Source organism: Hirundo rustica, chromosome Z (genome assembly GCF_015227805.2).
Source record: "Hirundo rustica isolate bHirRus1 chromosome Z, bHirRus1.pri.v3, whole genome shotgun sequence".
NCBI classification, from domain to species: Eukaryota; Metazoa; Chordata; class Aves; order Passeriformes; family Hirundinidae; genus Hirundo; species Hirundo rustica.
This window is the reverse complement of record NC_053488.1, coordinates 26,651,738-26,674,911: the sequence shown is the minus strand read 5'-3', so window position 1 is coordinate 26,674,911 and position 23,174 is coordinate 26,651,738. Positions and strand designations below refer to the sequence as shown.

Here is a 23,174-nt window from a genome sequence, read left to right as displayed (position 1 = left end):
TCACTGGGGCATGATTGAATTTCATGTTGAAAGCAGTAATGTACACTTCTACACATCTGTAGATGACCTAGATGATTTCCTCGGCTGCTTAAATGACACAGTGTAATGAAATATAAGGCAGGTTACCTAGACCAACCACTGTAGCAGGCACCTCTACCCCAACCTCTGCTGCTGTGCCAGGTGTCCTGTTCATCCTTGTATTCACTAGTTCTCTATGAAAGCTCAGGGGTTTTAGGTGACTCTTTGAACACATGTTCAAAAGCAATTCAACCAAGTCCCAGAGAGGGAAAAGTTCATCTCTAGATTTGTAGACCTGAAATTCAGTAGATGTGCTAGAGGATGATTCTGTTACCAAAATCCATATTTCTTGTGCCACTTCAGAAGCTCTGTGGTGTCAGGTGTAGCTGTATGGGATGGGTGATTACACTCCAGAGAATGTACACTATCCTGCAGCAGAAACTGGTGAAATGCTGAAGTATTTCACTGTAGCACTGAACAATAAAATGCATAAAGATGAATTCACTAACAACCTAGGAAAATACATCATAAGGCCAAATAGGCAGCAAGGTGCTAAGTTCAGGGTTGGGGGTGTGTGGCACTCAAAAAGTTGCTTTTAGGCATTTAAATGTCAAAGGCTGAGAGATGAGACAGGGAAGGATGCTCCCCCTTTCTACTGTCTAATTGTGGAGCTAACTGAAGTGGAAATGTAGAGTATGAATACCTAAATCCTTAGTAGATCCCTTTGAAGTTGTTTGACTTTCAGAGTGTTGAATGTTCTTAATTTCCCAAAACCAGGGACTGATATCAGTGTTCTTGCTGAGGTTTTATTTTGTAAGCATGGCTGGAGGGCGCGATTTTCATAGGTGCTGAATAGTGTTAATTAACATCTGTAGTTTGGCACCTGGCAACTGCAGAACTCAAAATTATATGCTATTTTTGAAAATGTGAAACTGTCTTTAAGCTCCAGGGAAGCATTCTACAGAGATGGAAAAGGGTTATTTTCCCAAGTTCACCTCATACATATAAATCTCTGAGTTTTGTTTTTATGTGTTGGCTGGCTTTGGGGTGTGTGAGGCACTGGGGGGGCGCTTGTTTGAAATAACTTTATTTATTTTTTTATTTCTTCACACACATTATGTTTTCTTCACACATAGGCATGGGTATCTGAAAAACAGCAACAATTTATTTGCTGTTTTTCAGAAAAGGGAGGGTCACCTTTTACAGCCCTATATGTTATTTGGGGACTATCTGCTTTGGGAAGTGTACAATCTCTGTCACTTAGCAACCACTTCCCCTCTTCTTGGAGTAGCGGGAGGATGCTCTGCGCATGCATGTGCACCAGTAATCTGGTTTTCAGACCACAGAAGGTCTTGTTGTGATACAGTCAGCCAGATCACATACTGTGATATTTTCCAGATGATCAATCCATTTTGAGTCAGTGCTGGCAAAATTTCAACCAGCTCCTTTTAATGTTCTGTCTCTAAGCTGAAGGTATTTGAGATGATAGTTTGCTGGAAAAAGGAAAGGGACTATTACCTGGGCAGTGAATTCCTAGCCTGAGTTTGTACTGACGAGCCTGTTGCAAACTGTGTGAAGGGAAGTATACACAGTGCTTCTTTAAAACAGAAGGAATGTGACGAAGTTACAGCTGCAGAAATGAAGAGTCATTACTGTTTTGCAGGACTGAAAGGCCATCACTTAATTGGTTAAGAAACACACAGGATTCACTTGATTTTCCCTCTGGGCGATTGTCAGAAGTGCAATGAGTCAGCAGCAAGCTGGTTACGCATCTTTGTGCTTGTAGTTTCTACAAGGATGCAAGTTCGTCATCCAGTGCTGATGGGTCTGAGATGTACACTAGATGGTGCTTGCACAACACAGGCAGCAAACGTGTGTCTGTCTCGAGATGTGTCAGCAGCTCAGTGCTCCACCTCCTCCTCAAGTATTTTCCGTTAAGAATGCTCTGTTCCATTTAGTGGAGTCCTGTATTAAATACAGAAGGTTCATGTGTGATGTAAAAAACCAGTTTATTTGCTATGTCACTGACCAAAGCAATAAAGAGATAAAATTACTTATTTTCATATCTATAGATAAGTTTGCACATGCTTCTGTATATACACAGTCTTGGCAACTCCAAGTTTCTAAAGAGACTTGCTGTCATGAAACGTTTTCATGTTATCTTTATGAAGGGATACACATGCACAGAACTGAGATGAAAGGAAGGGCTCTCTATTCTATGTTTGTACAGCACACAACACTGCTCAAGCCTTAACTGGAATCTAAAATCTACCACGAAATAGCACGAATTTCTGAAAAGAAGGAAGAAAAAAAGAAATAAAAAGGACACGTATCTTCACCTTTTCCCGGCATTTTCCTAGAAGACAAAAGAAAAAAAGAAAACATTGAATGCTGAAGGAAATTATCCCTGTGAATTATAAAAATAAAGTAAATATGTATGAAATCTTTTTATATATCCCTGGGACATATTAGGAAAAAAAAAAAACAAAAAAAACAAAAGAAAATTAGTATCAATCATTTTTATAGTTCAATGTGGTCTCTAAATGATGTATATTTTGACAAAGGAAGTATTGGGGTTTGCTCAGAAATAAAAATAAAAATATTCAAAAATTACTGACAATAATTCAAGTGTCAATATAATACATATGGTCATCCCATCCCAGCTCAAGTAGGATAAAAGCATTACCCAGATATACCACACCGTGATTCTCAGTCCTTTTAAAGTCCAGACACAGTAATTTACAACAATCCCATAATCCAGTTATATATGTTTAACTTGATTTTTTTTTTCCTAGGGTTTTGTTTATTTCAGTCACGTCTGAAAGTTCATATACCTGGAATATAGTCTAAAATCAAATGTGATTAATTTCAATTTCTACACATTTTGAGCAAGCTGTATTTTGGACAGGAAAAGAGAAATGGATAACAGGGCTAGAGGAATGAGGATTGCCAGAATGAATAAAGAAACTGAGCCAGGTTTGCTTGGACTTGTGCCAACATGTGAATCCAAAGGTTCCAAATCAAATTGTGCTGCCAAAACACACCAAAAAAAAGAGCTCTACAACAGTTTCTTCAGTTTTCTTATACCCAAATTTGTTGTATTCCAGGAGTTTTAAGAGGAACAGTGGTGGTAGGCTATACTCTGCACTTCCTTAAAAGGAGTGGGTAATGATTTAAGGTAGTGAGTATGGCTTTTCCTGCAAGAGTTTTGGGGCTGAATACCAAAGCCCAGTTGCTGAAGGTATAACAGAAGAAGATAAATAAAACCAATGGATTCTCAAGACCCAGGATATTCCAGGCACTTCATTCAGCTGTGTTTTTACACCAGCTTGCCATGTTAACTAAAAGGGAGGCTAAGTTTGCCAATGATATCAAGACAGGAGTCAATACCCTTAAGGGCAGAGAAGCCCTGAAGAGAGACCTTGACAAATGACAGAGACGGAAAATCACCAGCTGTATGAAGTTCAGTAAGGGAAAATGCCAGATTTGCGCCTGTGATGGGGCAACCCTGGATTTATGGACAGACTGGGGATGAGATGTAATGCCAGGGAAAGGGACCTGGGGGTCCTGGTCAGTGGCAAGCTCAACATGAGCCAGGAGTGCCTTGGCAGCCAGGAGGGACATCCCTGTCCTGGGGGTATCTGGCCCAGCATGGACAGCGGGGCAAGGGAGGGGATTGTCCTGCTGTGCTCTGAGCTGGGGCAACCTCACCTTGAATATTGTGAGCAGTTTTGGGTGCCACAGTATAGGAAAGAAACAAAGGTCATACAGGGTGTCCAAAGGAGGGCTATGAGGATGGTGAAGGATCCAGAGGTGCAACAGAATGAAGAGGGTTGAGGGCACTTAGTCTGTCATCTGGAAAAGAGGAGGCTGAGGGTGGACATCGTCACAGTAAACAATAATCTATATATTCTGTATATTTCTCATGAGAAGCAGTGGAGGGACAGCCACTGATCTCTTCTCTGTGGTGACCACTGACTGGACATGAGGGAATGGCCTTAAGCTCAGTCATGGAGGTTTATACTGGATGTTTAGAAAAGGCCCTTCCCCCAAAGAGTGATTGGACACTGGAACAGGCTCCTGAGGGCAGTGGTCACAGAACCAAACTTGACAGAGTTCAAGAAGCATTTTGGCACTGTTCTCAGGCACACAATGGGTTTCTTGGCATGTTCTGCTCAGGGCCAGGAGTTTTATTTTGATGATCCTTGCATGTCCCTTTGAACATAAAATATTCTATGATTCCATGATCATCCTACTTTATTTTTTCTAAAATCCCAGGAGATTCACTGACTTAAAATTGAGAATGAAAAACGTGCTTTTAAATGGGGCAAGACATTCTAGGTTCCAAGTGGCTGACCATGGAGTAAGGTCATACTAGACTACATCTAAGTCTGGATTTTTTTATATAGAAAAGCAACAACACCTGTTTCCCATTTATGCAGAAGAATTAGCTCCAAACCTGGCTGCTATACTTCCATTTGAATCCAGGAGTCAGATGCCAGGTGCTGGCTTTTGCAGCTATGTTTCACAAGGAATTAGCTTGGTTTATTATACACTGTAGATGTTCTAGTGACAGGCAGCCCTACTTTCTTGTCATGTTCCCCCCACATTCCTCCTGTCTGCCAGACTCTCCCTGTCTCCCCACCACAATCTCAACTCACACAGGGAGGCAAGACATCTAAACCAATAAAATCTAGAAGTTTCACAATAAAGTAATCTCTTTCCCAGACTTGCAAGAGGATTTCCAGACTGAGGGGGTTGAATGTTTATGTGGGGGTAGATATTGGGAGGAAGCAGGGACAAGTCACAGCCGAAGTTTTTGTGACTCAAATTCAGCAAATGTATCATGTCAGTAATAAGAAAAAAAACGTGTGCCCTGCAGCTGGAGCTGAGGTGTCTGGACTGTCTCAGCTTAGCAACTCTTTCACATTGTTGTTGTAACCTGTACAGCTAATAGTTAATTAAGCAAATGAATAGATTTTACCTTGGCAAAAGAGGCACGCCCATGTTTTTCAGAGGGGGCACTGAATTACAGACGTAGCCATTTCATTGTTTGTGTCCAGTGGAGGGGTGTGTGGGGGAGCTCATAACCTGCAGCAAGCACTTAAAATAATCAATGAGTGTGTGTTCAATTCCAAGACAGGGACGGGTATGGAGAGGAGGAGGAGGGTGTGGGAAGGGAGAGAGAGAGACAGAGAAGAAGGGAGGGAGGGTGTGGTGGCTAGGGAGAGGGGGAGGGAGGCGGGAAAGGTGCTGATTTCAGCCCTGTAGCGTCAGGATTGCGTCAATTTGGGTTTCAACCACGTACTCAGTCTCAGAGCAGAGCTACTCAGAAGAGCCAAAACAGGAAGGGGGTTGCAAATCAGTGTGCAAAGGGGAGGATCGAAGGTTCCCCTCCCCCCTCTCCTCCAGTCCCCTGACAGCCTCATCCTCCACTGTCCTCACCGCTTGTGTCTCCGGGTTTTGGTTGTTTTTTGTTGATGTTTCCTTTTTCCCTCTCTTTCTAATTTTTTTTTTTTTTTTTTTTTTTTTAACTGCGCTGTCAAAGACGATTACCCAGGCGCCGTGAGAGCGGATAGCCAGGGGAGAGCAGGGCAGCGCGCTTGGTGCCCCGGGCGGGCCGCTTGGCATCCGGCGAGGCGGCTCCCGCATCCCGGACAGCGGCTCCAGCACCGCGGACAGCGGCTCCAGCCCCGGACAGCGGCTCCAGCCCCGCGGACATCGCTCGACACCAACATGGCTCCAATAGCGGACAGCAGCCAGCAGTTCGGTAAGCGCGTCCCGGCTCCCCGCACCCTGGGCCGGGCCATGCTCCTCTCCCCTCCCCGGGAGAAAAGGAGCCTCTGCTGAGCCTCCCGGTGCCTCCCAGCACGCCGCTTGTTGGGAGAGACCTGTTTTTTTCCCCCAGTTCTCTTCAGGTCTCAGAAGTTGTTCGAATTTGCTTTCTTTCCCAAATCTCCCTTCCTTCTTCCTTCTCCGTTCCTTCTCCCTGGTAAAGTACCGGAAGAGATAAAGAGGTTTTTGTAGGTGCGGTTTTGGATGAGAGGGGCTTGGGGTTGTTTTCTCTGTCTCTGTTAAAGTGATGTGCATCAAGAGTTAGATGATGTAAATGCACCTTTTGCCACAGAGAAAATCTTTGTTTGACTCATTCTTGGAATAATTGTCATTCCTTTTATTCTTCTTGTAGGTCAACCTTTAGTCAAAGTGAAAAGACATTGCTAGGAAGATGAAAATACAGGATTTCAGTGGTTTTAGCTAACAGATGCATTTTAACCAACCCGGTTTCATTGAGAATAACAAAGATGACAATGAACTTTTCAGTTTTGTCATTTCTATGCACTGCATGAAGTGTGGTACCAGAAGTTTCAGAAACAGTCATGTGTGTGCACCTATAAAATGCATACATAAGTTGTTATAGTCAGAAAAGCAGTAAGATGGAATGTTTCTGAACTCTGCTTTACAAATATTGACTCTAACCTACATTACGCTTGCTTTAGCAGTGGTTTGATTCAAGGATCATCCCACTGACTTAATGAAGAGACTCCAGATTTATATCACGTAACTGGAATAATAACTTCTCCCAGAATCAGGAGATGATGTTTTCTACTAATGCATTGCCTTGAATGTTAACCAATTGATTATGACAAAAACAAGAAATTCAAGTTTTGACACAATTTGTTGTAAATATAAAACCATTTTAGTCACGGTTTCATTTTCTTTCCTATTCCACACCCGCTTGAGATTTGTAACCACACTTGTGACATCATGCTTGTCTAATTACTTATTTAAGAAAGATAATTAATATTTTAAACATCAAATTGATTCTACCACTACTTTCAGTAGTTGTAGAATTAAAGTAGAACATAATATCCATTACTATAAAAAGTCTATTATCTTATGAGAAAGTATTGTAAATGTATAAACCATTCTTAAATGATAATAAAGTATTCTGATTAGTTTTACATTTCCATTAATTTTATCTTTCTATTTTTATACCATGTATACTTAAATTTATGCAGCCCAGGAAATAATTGGAACTCAAAACCACAAGTTAGGAAAAATACTTATTTTATCTTTCTATTTTTATACCATGTATACTTAAATTTATGCAGCCCAGGAAATAATTGGAACTCAAAACCACAAGTTAGGAAAAATACTTCTTGGTTATGTATATGATTTTTAGTCATTTCATCAAGTTCTTATTAAGTATTAGTATATAGACTTGTACAGCTTGTAGGCATCAGGAAAATGTTGTCATAAAAAATTAATAGCCAGGCCTGATCCTTTCAGTGTTGGAACATTATGTCCTACTTTGCTCTGATAGTATTGTTGTGGATTTATTTTTTCTGAATCATCCCACTATAAGGCAAGGGTGTATTGGCAACACATCCAGCTTTTGCCTGGATGAAGTAATTTAGTAATTCAGGGTGAGAGTTTTCTTTTACTCATCCAGAACAACCAGGGAGAAACAGAACTGTTACATAATTGCCTTTATGCATAAACAATGTCACAACATTAATATTCTATTGGACATCCAGGGTTGAAGGGAATAAAGATTAAACTCTGATTATTGCATAGTGGGAGGTTTAAACTCACTTAGTAATGTTACTTATGGGCAAAATTGGATTTCTAATTAGTTGTGCTCATTTACCCTTTGATGCATGCTTTGAAAGGCTAATGATATTCCATATGTAAATAATATATCCACATGGCAATGGAGGTTGCAACACTTTCTCAGGTTTCTCTTTTTCAGTGCAAGTATAGGATTTATATTAAAATCATAAAGGATTATGTTTTTTCTTATATACTGCTAAGTAGTACTGACCCTTTCTGTAAACTCCCCATAAGCTTTGCTTTAGTGTCTTAAATGTAAAACTTAGCAGTTATCAATGATAAACTTCACATGATTTTTTCTGCTTTGAACTCAAATGTGCTACCTAATGTCACATCCATCTGGAAAAGGCACTTGCTATATGATTATTCTAAATTTTCTTGATAGTATTCCTCCTGCAAAGTACTGAAAATCCCCATGAAACTCTTGAGTGCTACAACCTCCAATTAAGCTCATTTCTTTAAAAAGATACCTCCAGGCAATTATGGGAACAGATCATTTAAAAAATAGCTTATTGATTGTACAAAGTATTCTAGGAAACACTATAGAAAGCAGATGATGGATCTATATGTAATGTACATTTCAGAGTGTGTTTTAGCTAACCAACAACTGTTAGCTGTAAACTCTGTAAAACCAAACCCGCTGAGACCCAGTATTATTTACAGACATATAAGCTCAGAAACTACACACAGAGGGTTGAGACAGTAGAGAAATTATGCACAGTGATTATTATTAGGATGGGAATAGTATTTTCCTCCCTAACTCTCCATATATGGAAAAATACTCGCACAACAAGCAAGCCTTCGAGTGGGACTACACACTGGTGGCCTGCAGGTGGCGAGCAATGTGTACAATGCACAGCGCTTCCAGTCTGTCAATCCTGCTGACATCACCATCTTGTATATTTGTTTTTTTTTTTAATTTATTGCTTTATTAACTATCACACAGAATTCAAGGTACTCATGCTTATGTGTTTCTTGCTATTCATTTGATTTGCAGATGAAATTCCTACAGTGGTTGGGATCTTTAGTGCATTTGGCCTTGTCTTCTCTGTCTCCCTCTTTGCTTGGATCTGCTGCCAACGCAAATCTTCCAAGTCCAATAAGACCCCTCCATACAAGTTTGTCCATGTTCTGAAGGGGGTTGATATTTACCCTGAGAATCTCAACAGCAAGAAGAAGTTTGGAGCAGATGATAAAAGTGAAACAAAGAACAAATTAGCAATGCCAAAGAATTCTCTCCATCTTGACCTGGAGAAGAGAGATCTAAATGGCAATTTCCCCAAAGCAACCACAAAAATGCAAGGCTTTCCAGATCTTGAAAATTCATCTCCTAAGCAATTTGCAGAAAGGAAGAAAGATTCAGTATCCCCTGATAGCTTAAAATCCATCACTTCACTGTCATCTGAAGATAAACAAGACAAGCTAGGAACTCTTTTTTTCTCCTTAGAGTACAACTTTGAGAAAAAAGCATTTGTAGTGAACATCAAAGAAGCTCGTGGGCTGCCAGCAATGGATGAACAGTCAATGACTTCTGATCCCTACATCAAAATGACAATCCTGCCTGAGAAAAAGCACAAGGTGAAAACCAGAGTGCTGAGAAAAACCTTAGATCCAGCTTTTGATGAGACTTTCACATTTTATGGGATCCCCTACAGCCAAATTCAAGACTTAACACTTCACTTCATGGTCTTGAGCTTCGACAGGTTTTCCAGAGATGATGTCATTGGAGAAGTCCTCATCCCCCTTGCTGGAACTGAACTCTCAGAAGGAAGGCTGCTAATGGACAGAGAGATCATCAAAAGAAATGTTAGGGTAACATCTTTTTTATTCAAAGTTTGAAAATGTTGTGATAGGGTTAGTTATGATTCTTGTGTAATGCTGCTGCCATCTTGGAAAGAAAAGCTAAAAAGCTTTCAATTGAATTCCTACTTTCCTAATAGGAGTGTGAGGAAGCCATTACATATATGCAATTAAAAAAAAAAAAAAAAAAAAAAAAGTTACAGCAAGCATTTTGAAAGAAATTGCTAATGCCCCCCTAAGCTCTAATTTCTTATTCAACTGGTCCAGTAGGTTTGAGTTGACCCATTCCAGTTAGCTCAAGCAGACTCAACCCCCACTTATTTGCTTTTAATTACTTTTATATTAAAGAATAAAAATATTTATGTGTTATTCCCTTTTTCTTCCATCCCCTTTTATATCTGACATCATTCTTTCTTAAATCTTACTGAAGTAAATGGAAATGTCAACTGCATGGGTTGTATAGTGCATTCTTAAGGAATGTAGGTAGTCTTTAGTCAGGGAAGTGGGACCTGATAGATACCATACTGATGCTGTAGCGTGTTCTTGCACATTGCTGCTGTCACCACCTTGTCCCTCATGAATTGTGATACAGACTGCAGCTTTATAAAGGTAGTAAGGGTGGAGCTGTAGACTTGCTCGAGTTACCAAAAAAACTTACTGACTTTACTGGGACAAAAAATATTTCATATTGTGTTGTCTCAGTTCAGAATTTAAGGGTAACTTACACCCCAGCTAAACCACAACAAGGGAACATGCATTGCATACACGTCTCTTAAATCTCTGCTAAAGAAGTGGAATGTGTATTGATGTTCAACAGGATTGGTTTCAAATGACAAGCATACTGCCAAATAAATAAAAGTCTACTAGGCAACATACCTATAGCTAATACTGTTATTTTGGAATTCTATCACTATAATGCAACAAATGTCACTGATCTTTTGTTGATAACTACTTGGATTTTCTGGTATATAAGGTACTATTTTCTCTTGTTTCCCTTGCCTTCCTCCTCCCTTTGAAATAAACTACTCCTGCAAATTCAAATCAAACAATCATAGAGAAAACCTTTGTTCTCACCTTTATTTCATGTATATTATACTGCTTTAGAAACTGTCAGGGGATAAGATTTCACTGGCAGTTTGAATCCTTCCTGTTTAAAATAATTTACTGATTTTTTTTTTTTTTTCCTTTACTTGTACTAGATCTTTTTTCCCTGATATATTTTTATGGAATTTTGCTTTGCTTAAGGTAATTTTATTTTTTAAATGAGATCTCTTTTTCCTCAGGATTTCATTTCTACTCTCCAAAGACAGTGATGTCATGTCAACCTATACTGTCCATTTATTTTTTTTATTTTTGCTCAGTCTGATAACCTATCATAGGAAAAGTTATACAAATAATATAAAATAAAACTGTATTTACTATAAAAATCAGAATAACTCCATATATTATGTCCTTTTACATAGTTTCAGAGCATACACTTCTGTGACAATTTATAAACTTTTTAACTCTGGTTTAAAGCTTGGTCAATATAACTATTTATAAATAGTTTTATTCCTTTTTTTTTTTTTTTTTTTTTTTTTTTTCCTTTTTCTTTAATTTCCTCAGAAATCATCTGGTCGTGGAGAATTGCTGGTCTCTCTGTGTTATCAATCTACAACAAACACACTCACTGTCGTTGTTCTAAAAGCCAGGCATCTACCTAAGTCTGATGTGTCAGGATTATCAGGTAACGGTTTTAATAATGAATATGCCCTAAGAATATAAAACAGAATGACAAAAGATAGCCAAAATGCGGCATTTCAAAGACCAAAAATATTCCATAAGTGCAGAAATTATGTTTCTATTATTTACAGCCAATTCCTTTTATTCATATCTAGGTCAATGCTTTATTTCCAGAGTATGTATTTTACAATTTTGTTCTTCAATCACATAAAAAAGTGACATCTGTTAGCAGTGGAAACCAATGAGTTTTATGATTGTCTTGAACAGAATCCATCTGCTATAAGCGTGGGATGTTGTTTGCAGATACCAAAAAGCTTTTATTTATGACAAAAAAAGAGTTTATTTGTAGAAGATCAGTACTGAGTGAGTTCATCACATGATTTACCTCAGAAGAAAAGCAGCCTCTTACCTCTGTGTTGAATTTGGCCCACTGAGCACTAATATTTATTTTTTTTGCAAAGTGGAAAGGTGAGCTGTGCCAGTGCTGGGAGGAGGCTGCAGCATGACACACATGCTTTATTGTGAGCCAAACTTGGGGTGCGCTGAGAGGGCTCAGTTTTTATCCTCTCTCCTCCTTGTCTGCTGCCATTTCTCATTCAAGTGGAACCTTGTCTGAAGTAAATTCTAGAATTGCACATAAAGGCAATATAACATACTACATAACATACTAACAGTATAAAATTTATTGTCCTGTATATAAGACAGCCACACAAAAACAACAGTACACAAAAAAGGGCTGTAGTACCACATCTGCTGCTGCTTCTTTATAGAATTTATAGTTTTTAATTTCAGTTTCACATTATGAAAGAAGCAGAAGAGGAAGTAGTTTTGGGAAAGAGTGAATAATTATCACTGCAGCCAATAATACCTTTTTTAAATTTCTGATATTGCAATTTATCTGGAAAGTGAGCTGATCCTGAATCCAATGCAACAAAGCTATAGGTAACTCTCACCAAGTTCCATTTAAATCTTCGTTTTGATCAAAATTTTTTTCACATATCAGAAGGAGAAAGGATGTATATGGAGCCCAATAATTTATTTAAATAAGAGAGAGGATATATACTTTTAAAAATCAACCCCCGAGTTACAGAAGATAGTGGTTTCATGAAGACAGCATGATAGCCAGCTGATCTCAATAGACCTGTCTGATGTATACCCAGGTGGGAAAATAACTTGGTAAAAAAAGGCCTCCTAGTCACAGCATCAGCTTGGACCCTATGTAACATCCATTGTTTACTGCATCTCTTAAAAATAAAGCTATAAAATTTGTTTGCTTTTCCTGAGAAAAGCCTTTCCTGAGAGCCTTGCTAACTATAATGGGAATGCCATCCCAGTATTTCTGGAGGCACCCAAGTTGCACCTGAACATCTACTTCATTTAAATAGATTTTCACTATTTTCTGTTTGTCAATAAGGCCTTGTGCAATAGATATTGGGGTGTCAGTAGTATACTGGACTCAGTACAGTTGTAATTTCCTCTGTGACTTTGCCCTCATCCCAACATCAATCTTTGAAAAAGAGGAGGGTGAAACAGTGTTTCTATGGGATAAAATAAGCAATTCCACAATTCAACCTCCTTGAGAAGGGAAATGTTTTATACTCAGAAACTCTTCCATTTTCACAGTCTCCTTGATTTCCTTGGTCACTGGTTTTGAGTTACCTTTATTAGCCTAATAAAATCAAATGGAACTCTCTAGCCATATCTAGTAGCTGGTCAAAGGTAACAGAAAACATCCTACAAAAAGAAATGGAAACCAGTATGAATCCACTGACTGATATTGATTTTGATATTTCTAATGCTGGTATGATACACAATAATTTCAAAGCCAGTCAGTGTTTTCATTAAGCCCTGTTTTTGAAATGTTCATTATGGTAATAGAATATGAAAGTGAAGTTGTACTCTATTACACCCCACTTCTAGTAGACTATTGTGAGTTCAAGGAAAAACATAACTTTTATTCTTCCAACATTTCAGTCTGATAACTTTGACATAAAATGTATAAATACTATTCAGTTTAGTATTACTTTTTTGAAAAAAAAAAGTAATACGAAACTTGGCTTGATGATTAACTTGGCTGTTTGTTTACATAAACTATCATGTTCAGCAGAGAAGATTTTGTAGTACATCATTGCACCATGAGAACCTGGAGAAAGGCCCAAAATTTTGCTGAATACATGCCAAGGTAATTGAAAGGGTTGATTTATAAAATGTCTCCTCTGAAAGAATAAACATGGCCATTATTGAAGACAGTTGCAAGGGAACTTCACAACGATTAAATAATTATGATGGATGCAAAAACTCAAAGTTGGTTGGCAGCAAAAAAATGGACATTTTCCCTTCCTGTATTCAACAGTAGTACAACGCAAGTGTAAAGACAAACACACATTCCAACAGTAAATGCACCCTCACATTTAAAGTTTAGTGTCAAATTCGTTCAATAACAATTGGTGGCCTCAATTTAACCAGGTTAATTGACTTGAACAGAACCCCAGCAGAACTATCACATCCATTCTCTCAGCCCAAGTATATTCACTCCTTTCTGAAGATTTGCTTTTCATGAGTTAGGTTAGTGCTGATGACAATATCCAAGTAGCATGTGTGAAAAATGATGAATATTTTTCAGAGACCTTTAGAACTGTGCACTTTCATACCATTTTTGAATGTGGTAGAGGTATTGTTGGTTTAATGGACTGCAGGATAGGATTTATCTCATGAAAGAAACACCCGCATTTGATCACAGTCTAAACTTCACAGCCTACTTTGAATACAGTTTCAGTGACCATGAAGGGGATAATTCAAATGTAAAGAAAAAAAAATTAAAAATTAGATTAGATGAATCATCTTTAATAACTTAAAACAACTACTCAGAGTGATGTAATTATATTGGATAATTATGGAATTTACCATAAACTAGATCAAGGAATTTCTAAACACTGTTCAATAGCTGATCTGTGCTCTTTCTTTTCATTTCAGACCCTTATGTCAAAGTGAACTTGTACCATGCCAAGAAGAGAATTTCTAAAAAGAAAACCCACGTGAAGAAGTGCACCCCCAATGCTGTGTTCAATGAATTGTTTGTCTTTGACATTCCTTGTGAGGGCCTTGATGATATCAGCATTGAATTTCTGGTTTTAGATTCAGATAGGGGGTCAAGGAATGAGGTGATTGGCCGGTTAACCTTGGGATCTTCAGCAGAAGGAACAGGTGGAGAGCACTGGAAAGAAATTTGTGAATATCCTAGAAGACAAATTGCCAAATGGCATATGTTATGCGATGGTTAGCAGCTTAGAGAGGGGCTGGATCTTAAATAACTATATATATTTCCATAGTCAAGGAGAAGGGTTTTTTTTGTTGATGTTGTTATTTTTTGCTATGTATAATTACAAGCTTTTAACTACAAGATTTTTTTTTTTTTTTTTTCCCCAAGGGGGCAGAGGTTTTGAAAAAAATTGGATCGAATTATTAGAACAGAAGGTAACTTAATTTTCACAGTAAATAACGGAATTTCTATTTCATTAAACTTTAACATAATTAGTTCAGATTAATATTCTTCTAGAGTTTAAGTGGCCTGTAAATTCTCAAGCACTGAAAACCTCAAGAAGAGCAAACTATGTTTTGAAAGAGTCACTTATTAGTGACTCATATATGGAAGATAACCTTATTACAAAATATCAAAAAAAGACCCAACCTGTGGCTTATTAGAGAAGGGGATGGATCTATAAAAGCCATGGGGATTGAGGGTGAGTAGGGGGGGAATTCCTTCTGCCCCTCCACCAAAAACCTTCTTTTATGAAAAATTAATCATTATTTGTAAGTGTTGGTTACTTATACTTTGATCATCCCAAAGAATGAAAATGTTTTCAGCATTTTGCTCTACATATCACGTTGTGTGAACTATTTTTTAAAGCATCGAAATGTTATGGAATTACTTACACTTGGATTTTTTTAGTAAGTTTATATATATGACTTGTTTTATTACAGTGACCAAAATAGATACATACTTCAAGCTAATGATCAAATTATCATACTTTTTTTTTATTAAAAGGGCTCCTTTACGGGTGACTGTACATGTTACAGTGTAGCTAGAATTTGGGGTTAGATATGGCTTGCATTTTTTTCCTCTAGGTAGGATTACACTTTAAACATTTCAAGCCATACAAAATAATTTCTGTTGAGATGAGATCACATACAGGATATTACAATCAATTACTTTTCACCAATTATATTTTAACAATTCACTAGTACTAAAAAAGTTGATTTTTTAAATAGTTTCATTAAAGAATAAACAAAATAGTGACACAAAGAAAAACTTATTCTGCTGTTTAACTTCCAGTGTTTAACCTCCTGGGCTGTAACAAATGCCATTACAGAAGTACCAATATACAAACTTCAGTGCATTTTTAAAATTTTGCAGGAGAGGAAATCAAATTCACTTTATAATTTCTCCAATATTATGTATAAAAAGTACTTGGAAAGTACTTTTGATTATATGAATTAATGTACGTTACTGACTGTACTGAAAATGGTTGGTGGTAAGCAAAAATATCCTGATTTTATGTCAGTGTGACACATCTATTTAAACTTAAATTGTGTCCGGCTGAGGAAATATCAAGTGTAACAATAACAAGTGTATAAATAAAGCATTTAGACCTGTGAAATTTTGTCTTGGTCACACCAAATAGGTTTTTAGACTGTCAGAACTATAGCACAACTACAAGCAGATTTTTTCCTTAAGTTTGTGCACTAACTTCTGATACAGAATTGCTTGCAAGTATTAGTCCTACTTAATTTTCAAGTACAATATGAATAAAGAAGATGATAGTGATGTTAGTTGTTGACATAAGAAGGGTTAAAAAAAAATGTAAACCATTTTCAGTATTTTTGCATACATCATTTGTCACGTGTAATCCCATTGAAGAGAATTAGATTACTTGGGAATTAAGGTACTGCTCATTGTGAGTAAAGGTAGCAAAATGGGCATGCCAGGTTAGACCACACCAAACATACATTGAATGTCAATCTACTTTCATTAAACAACAGACCTAGGTCCTACTTAAAACTGTTGGGGATTTGTTGTCTACTTTACCTGTTCTCATATGGCCAAATTATGTTTGCAGGAAAGGACACTGAAATATGAAATATGCAAGTAGACAAATAGTACTGGAAGAATTCCATTGAAGCTCTTCCAGGTTTTGTGTCAGTATTTTCTCCAGTTTTTGAGAATGTGTTTGATACAACAGTGTTTATAGATTTCTGTAAAAATACATTTTCAAAATAACATAAACATGCTTTTTATGATAATGCTAAATGTAAAAATATTGCGTATTGTATGTATAAAGGAGAGGAATCTTTTTTGATTATTTCTTTAGAAAGCTGATTAACTACTTAAGGGCTAGAGTTTGCCAGCCACATTCAAGCAGAGCTAATCCAAAGCCACCAAATGAAACAAAAGATGCCCACAGTCTTCAACGGAGCTTGAAGCACAATGACAGAGCAAAACTCTTCTGAGTCAACCCAGAAATGTCACCAAGACCATGGATATGGGGAAGCATTGTTTTATACAATGGAGACTGGGAGAGTTTAGGTCAGTATAACAAAATCAGAGTTGTTACAATTTCTGAAGAGGAAAGAACTGAGCTGGAAATGATTGCATCAAGGAGAGTGGGGCATCTTGCAATTATAAAAGATGGAGGTTTCTGTATGCTGGCCCATAAGTAGTTCATTATCTCTAAAAATCAGATGACAGGCATCATCTGTCTCCAAAATATGACATTAGGGGATAACAATTCATCTTTTTGAATTAATGCTGGGCTGTGATAATCATCTTTCATTTTGCATCCAGCAAGTCGTCACCAATGTGTTTTGGTTGGGGCTTTTTTTTTTTTTTTTTTTTTTTTTTTTTTTTTTTTTTTTTTTTTTTTAGTTTTTATAGCAGCTTAAGGGTCAATATTTCTACCAGCTAAATGGCAGGTTTTTGTTGAGGTTAGGGGGTTGGAATGGGAAAGGAAAAGGGAAGTAACAACATTTCTATTAAATGTAAAATACCCTGTAAATAGAAATTTTTTTTGTTTAGTGGTTTTTTGTTTGTTTGGTTGGTTTGGGTTTTTGTTTGTTTGCTTGTTTGGGTTTTTTGTTCGTTTGTTTTGTTTTGCTTTGTTTTGTTTTGTTTTCCCTCTTCTCATTTAAATCAATTCTAAGTTTGGAAAGTTGAGTAAAGACGACTTGTAATACATTTTAAACCAGAAAGAGGCAGGAGAGCGAATGTAGGCCTGTACTGAGGTGAGAAAATCTGCTGTTTTATAAAGTATTCAATTCTCATTGTGAATATCTTGAACTCTGTTAAGGATAATGTACTGTATTAAACATGTTTAAAAAAAAAAATGTTTGTCTAAGTAGCTTACAAAAAAAAATAACTCCTTTAATGGGAGAATCTCCATGTCTGGAGATCTGTCGTAACTAAATACCTGATTCATTATGGTGTTGTAACTTAATAGAAGCTATTCAAGAGGAAGCATGGTGTATGAGATTTTGTAAGTTATTTGTGCCGGTTCTGTATGTTGTGCCATGTGTGTAAGACGAGAATAAACTGCTGCTTTTGTTCATCCCATTCCAAAATAACTGTCCCACCTATGTATCTTTTTCTTCCCCCAAGGATTTCTGCTATTGTTTGTGTTCATGGACTACTCTGTCATGCTTTTATCAGAAAGCATTTGACAGTCAGTCTTCCTCTTCTCACAGAGGCCAAATATTACCCAGGCACATCATATGTTCTTTATTCCCAGCTGCTTGCTGAATATGAGTCCTGAATTGTAGTCTGCACTCAGGCTAGAACTTGGAACACAGGGAATGACAGAAGATATGAATCTTATAGGGACAGATATACAGAGGCAAAAAAAGAATAAATTCTAATATATTAGGTAGAAGGAACAAAATTATTAAGTCAAATTATCCTACTGTTATGCTAGTTGTTTTCCAGAAGCAAAATATTTACCCTGGCCAATCATGCTGTACCACTCCCTCAGAGACAATGAAGTTGTGTCAGGCTCCATCTTGTCGAGTGAATTTGGAAGCTGAGGTAGAGAAAACATTCATTCAAGTGCTATATACAAATATAAACTTTGCTGTTGTGCTCTCTAATAATATAGAAGTATTTACTAGCATAGAAACAAAAGCCAGGGAAGGAAGAAGGCAGCTGCAGCTGGGATATACTCTGCCATTTAATGACTCCCTTTGTGAGTTCCAACACCTGGAAGGGATCCCTGATTCTTGTTGCAGAAATTAATTACAGGATTCACTAGCCAGATGTATAAAATAGAACATCTTTCACAGTTATAAGCTGGTGTATTCTCTCTGACAAATCTCCTGTCCCCAGGAGACAGGTATCAAGTGAAAGAATTCTCTACTCCATCCCATGCAGGCACTTCTTTTCTCTTCCTTGTGTCATACAGTTTTCCTAAAGCTGTGGTGATTCATGGTGATTCACATGGTTCACATGCCAGACCCACGTCTTCCGGATGGAGATCAAGAATGTCTTCACGTTTTCCAAACACAATGCAGGTGAGCCTTGGAGAGAGTCTCAGTGTTAATGTTCTGATTGTTATTTGTACCTCAAATTGCTGCAACAGACCATTGAGAGAGCCCTTGCAGATATCTTCCTCTTTATAGGACAAATCCCTAAGGTCTAACACTATTCTGTAAGCCCACTGTATTTTATGGCATCATGATAAAAAACATGTTTAACACATGGTAAAAACACATAAACACAGATGGCCATACAAAACACTTTTTTTTTTTTTTTTTTTTTTTTTTTTTTCCTTAAAACAAGATTCAGATATGGTCTACATAAGCTGCTACCTTTCCGTCTGCTCTCTCCTTCATGTCTCATGGAGTGCTTGAACAACTCACAGCACTCTTGAGGCTGCTATAACTGGTGCTGACACTTACTTGCTCTGCTGATGGTGACTCCTGAGCAATTACCTTAATTCAAAAAGTCCTACCCAGTTCTCACAGGATCTTTCCGTATTTTTAACCCTCCACAACTGAACAACTGTTTGTAACACAACTTTATTCTGGAAGTTGCACTGTAGTACTGTTTACAGTTGCAGCATGGAAGAACTTTTTATTTAGGTAGAATCAAAGGATCAATGTCAGTAAGAAGGGAAATGAAAGAAGTTGAATGCTTTACTATGCTTTTGCTATGCTTGCATTGTTATGCCTGTTTTGCCATTGTGTGCTTCTCCACACAACTGGAGAACATCCTGCAGTGACAAGTGTGAATTCTCTGATTGCACCACCAGCAACAAGATCAGGTGTTGCCCTGAAAGATCTGTCAACTTCTGCTTGAGTCCTCCAGTCTCAGCTGTAGCAGGAGGTATGACTTAAGCCCCCACTCCTCACTCTACCCTCAGTGCTCTGCAGTCACCCTTCACATGCTCTGAATAAACCCTGGCAGTACTGTTCATGCCCAGAGGGAAGAGCTGCAATACTCCAAGGGCTGGAAAAGCTTTGGGAACAACCTGGATCCTGGTCTCATTGCAAGGACCAGACTTCCCAAGATACCATCAGGGCAGGTTGGTAGATTTGGCACCCCTCCCCATGTGGATTCTGTCTCCAGCATCTCACACCCTCCTTTTCTCCCCTGTGAACACACACAGCCTGTTGCTCCAGGCTGAAGCTTGCTCCTCTGTCCCATCCCTGGACACTGAAAATCTCACCAGTTTCTGGCATGTGACACTGCCCATCCTCACTATTCACTCCTCCTGAGGCTGCATCAGCCCAAGCTATGTAACTTCCACATATTTTAAAGTCTCTGTAATTGTGTAATTTCTTCTCTTTAAAACAGAAGCATGTTATTTACCCAGCAGATCCTGCAGGATTTCTTGCTGTGAATCTTTCTGACAACAACATGCTCTTAGGTAAATAAAGAACAGACTGGGTCTGACTGGAAAATGCTCAGCCTCCTCTCATCCTGATGAAGGAAATTTAACTCATTGCTGAATGTTTTTCTTCATCTTTGGACAGTCTTTCAAGAAGGTTTCTTATAGGTGACTGAGCTGTAAGAAGACATAATTATTTTGTTTTTCTAAGTGGATATTGGGCATGGAATTTGGGTTTAAGTGAAACATGCAGGAATGTCAGGTCTCACTGGGTGACAGTTAAGTGCTGTGCTACTGAAAGCAGCTTCACTGTGACCGTGCTTACACACAGGGCTGAGGTAGCAGTCACATGCAGGAGTTCTGAGTCACAGCATTTTGGATTGTGACTTGAACTAGAATAGATTGTTTGAAATATAATTTAATGTTGCAAAAAGGTTCCCCTCTTTCTTCCACATAAGAAACACTGTGTTATAAAAGGCTCTAGTTCTAAAAAACAAACAAACAAACAAACAAAAAAAAACCCCACAAACCAAAGCAAAAAAACCCAAGAAGCATAAAATCCAAGATGCAAGAGTTCAAAATACACTATGAAAGGCATTAAGACTATTTTCTTTAGAAATTTCAGGTGAAAAAGTATCATTGTAAAACAATACCATGGCTGTTACAGTTCTTTTTTCTAACCAGCTAAGGGTGTGGTATGGTGACTGTGATATTTAATTTAGTCTTGAAGACAACCCTAGGGATAACTGTGTATTTTCTCTGACAGATGCTGTAAATATTTTACATGGCTCAGAAAACACAACTGGTTTTATGGAAACAAGTAAGAAGTATTTCACAGTATCACTTGCCATATCGATTACATCTCCATAATACCCTCTCAATGAAATAGCCTTTAGGATTGTGTGAATGAAAGTTTCTAGTTGAAGTGGGAAGCCTCTGCATGCCTGCATCTGAAGTGTCTCTGTACATTGATTTGTGGGGAAAATAAACAGTATTCTAGCCTCAATTTTCCTTTCAGTATCATTGGATAAAGCTTAACAACATCAATAGCAGATACTAACCTCATGACTTTTGCTATGAATTATTATTTTTGCTGTTCTCCAGGGTGGTAATGCTGATCTGGGGACTGCACTTTCTTGAGATAAATCCCTCAGAGCTGTATGCTGCAATGGATATATATGGAGAAGGAAGTAGATGTGAATCACAAAAAGGCATGTAACAACAGAGAATTATCCCAGGTTAAAATCACAAGTTATGTTAAATAGCAATAAAAGGTACAGATAAGTAAATCAGTTTGAAGTGCAGATGAGTAAAATGTTGTCAGCAAAGAAAAGGAGGTAGAAGTCTGGCACTTTAACAGAACAAGCAAAACCAAGGTGCAGTTGGCCCCTGATACACATTTATATGTCCTGTGAGGATAGGCTGAGGGAGCTGGGAAAGGGGCTCAGCCGGGAGAAAAGGAGGCTCGGGGGGAACCTTCTGGCTCTGCACAACTCCCTGATTGGAGGGGACAGATGGGATGGGGTGGGCTTTGCTCCCAGGGAACAGAGACAGGAGGAGAGGAAACTCCATTAAGCTGTGTCAGGGGAAGTTCAGGTTGATCATCAGGAGTAATTTCCTCACAGAAAAGGTTGTTAAGCATTGTAAGGGGCTGCCCAGGGAGGTGGTGGAGTCACCACCCCTTCCTTGGAGGTCTTTAAGAACTAACTGGAAGTGGCACTCAGCACTCTAGTCTGGGTGACAAGAGGGGATCAGTCACAAGTTGGACACTATGGACTTGGAGATCTTTCCAACATAAATGATTCTATAATTCTGTGATTCTGTGATTCAGTGATTTGTATTGGTTGTTTTTTTGCAGTATTCGCTCGATGAAAGCAGCATACCATTATTTCACCCTGCTTTGATTCTCACTATGTTCACAGTATGTGATTGGTGTTGCCTTTCCTTCGAACAAAGGCTTCAAGGGTTGAGTACTGCACATCTTTATTTGTACAAAAATTGCCTAAGGAACTGTCATGGCTTCATTGTGAGGAAGTACTGGGCCAAGGCTGATGCTGTCAGCTCTGGACTGATAGTGATCAGGAAACTCTGTTTGTCTCAGGTATTCCTCTAGTATCCAGGAAAAGTTTTTTTGCTTTCATTCCTTGTTAGGAGACTCAAAGAGAGCAATTTTGACCAGGGGTGTGTTCAGAACAAAAGGTTTGGTTTACTGCCCTGCTCCAGGCTTTCTGAATCACTGCATAACTTTTTTCTTTTTTAGTAGCTATTAAAACTATGTATCCTTTTCATAGGTGTGGACTGATCAAGAGATGCCCTGCTAAGAAGGACTTGGGGTGCCGGTAGATGAGAGGCTGGACCTGTCCTGGCCATGTGCAGTCACAGCCCAGAAAACCATACCCCAGGTTGCATCCACAGCATCATAGGCAATAGGTCAAGTGAGGTGATTTTGTCTCTCTGTTTTCATGAGCTCTCACCTTGAATGCTTCATACAGCCCTGGGGTTCTCAGTACAAAAAAGACATCAACCTATTGGATTGAGTCCAGAGAAAAACCATGAGGATTATCAGAAAGATGGAGCACCTTTACTATGAGGAAAGGCTGAGAAAAATGAGATGGTTCAGGCTGGAGGAACAAAGGCTTTGGAGTGACCTAATTGCAGCCTTTCAGTACCTGAAGGGAGCGTAAAAGAAAGTTGGAGAGAGACTATTTACAGAGTAATATAGTGAAAGAACAAGAGGGAATAATTTTAAACTGACAGAGCAGGTTTAGATTAAGATATGAGGAAAAAAATCTTACTCTGAGGGTGGTGAGGCCCTGGCAGAAATTGTCCAGAGAAGCTGTGGCTTCCCCATCCCTGGAAGTATTCAAGGCCAGTCTGGATGAAGCTTTGAGCAATCTAGTATAGAGGAAGTTGTCCCTATCCATGACAGTGGATCTGGAATGAGATAATCTTTAAAGATCCTTCAAATCCATATATTCTGTTATTCATCCAAGCAGACAACCTATATTTGTTACTCTCCCTGCACCCATTTCAGACACTAATAGTTCTGCTACATCCATAGCAAATTTTGAATTTCTGATGCGGTTACCTAGGTAACCACATCCTCACAGGCCTTCATTGAGACCTTTTCTTGGACATGGGTGG

General features: G+C 38.3%; 1 protein-coding gene across 2 annotated transcripts; it reads left to right on the top strand.

Annotated features, from left to right (window-relative positions):
* The first annotated feature begins 5,341 nt into the window (after positions 1-5,341).
* On the top strand, positions 5,342-17,075 carry SYT4 (synaptotagmin 4). Of its 2 annotated transcripts, none has more exons than XM_040091263.2 (4): positions 5,342-5,788; positions 8,630-9,438; positions 11,038-11,158; positions 14,128-17,075. In XM_040091263.2, the coding sequence occupies exons 1-4, from the start codon at positions 5,755-5,757 to the stop codon at positions 14,433-14,435; spliced, it is 1,272 nt and encodes a 423-aa protein (XP_039947197.1). In that variant the 5' UTR covers positions 5,342-5,754; the 3' UTR covers positions 14,436-17,075. The 2 variants fall into 2 exon arrangements, with proteins under 2 accessions (XP_039947197.1, XP_039947196.1); XM_040091262.2 differs by having other exon boundaries at positions 8,630-9,444.
* The last annotated feature ends 6,099 nt before the right edge of the window (positions 17,076-23,174 follow it).

What these genes read in the sequence shown, in the direction of transcription:
- SYT4 (XM_040091262.2), top strand. Translation starts at nt 5,755, where the DNA reads ATGGCTCCAATAGCGGACAGCAGCCAGCAGTTCG. An exon ending in GGACAGCAGCCAGCAGTTCG is followed by an intron (nt 5,789 to 8,629) that starts GTAAGCGCGTCC and finishes TTTGATTTGCAG; the next exon opens with ATGAAATTCCTACAGTGGTT. An exon ending in TGATGTGTCAGGATTATCAG is followed by an intron (nt 11,159 to 14,127) that starts GTAACGGTTTTA and finishes TTTTCATTTCAG; the next exon opens with ACCCTTATGTCAAAGTGAAC.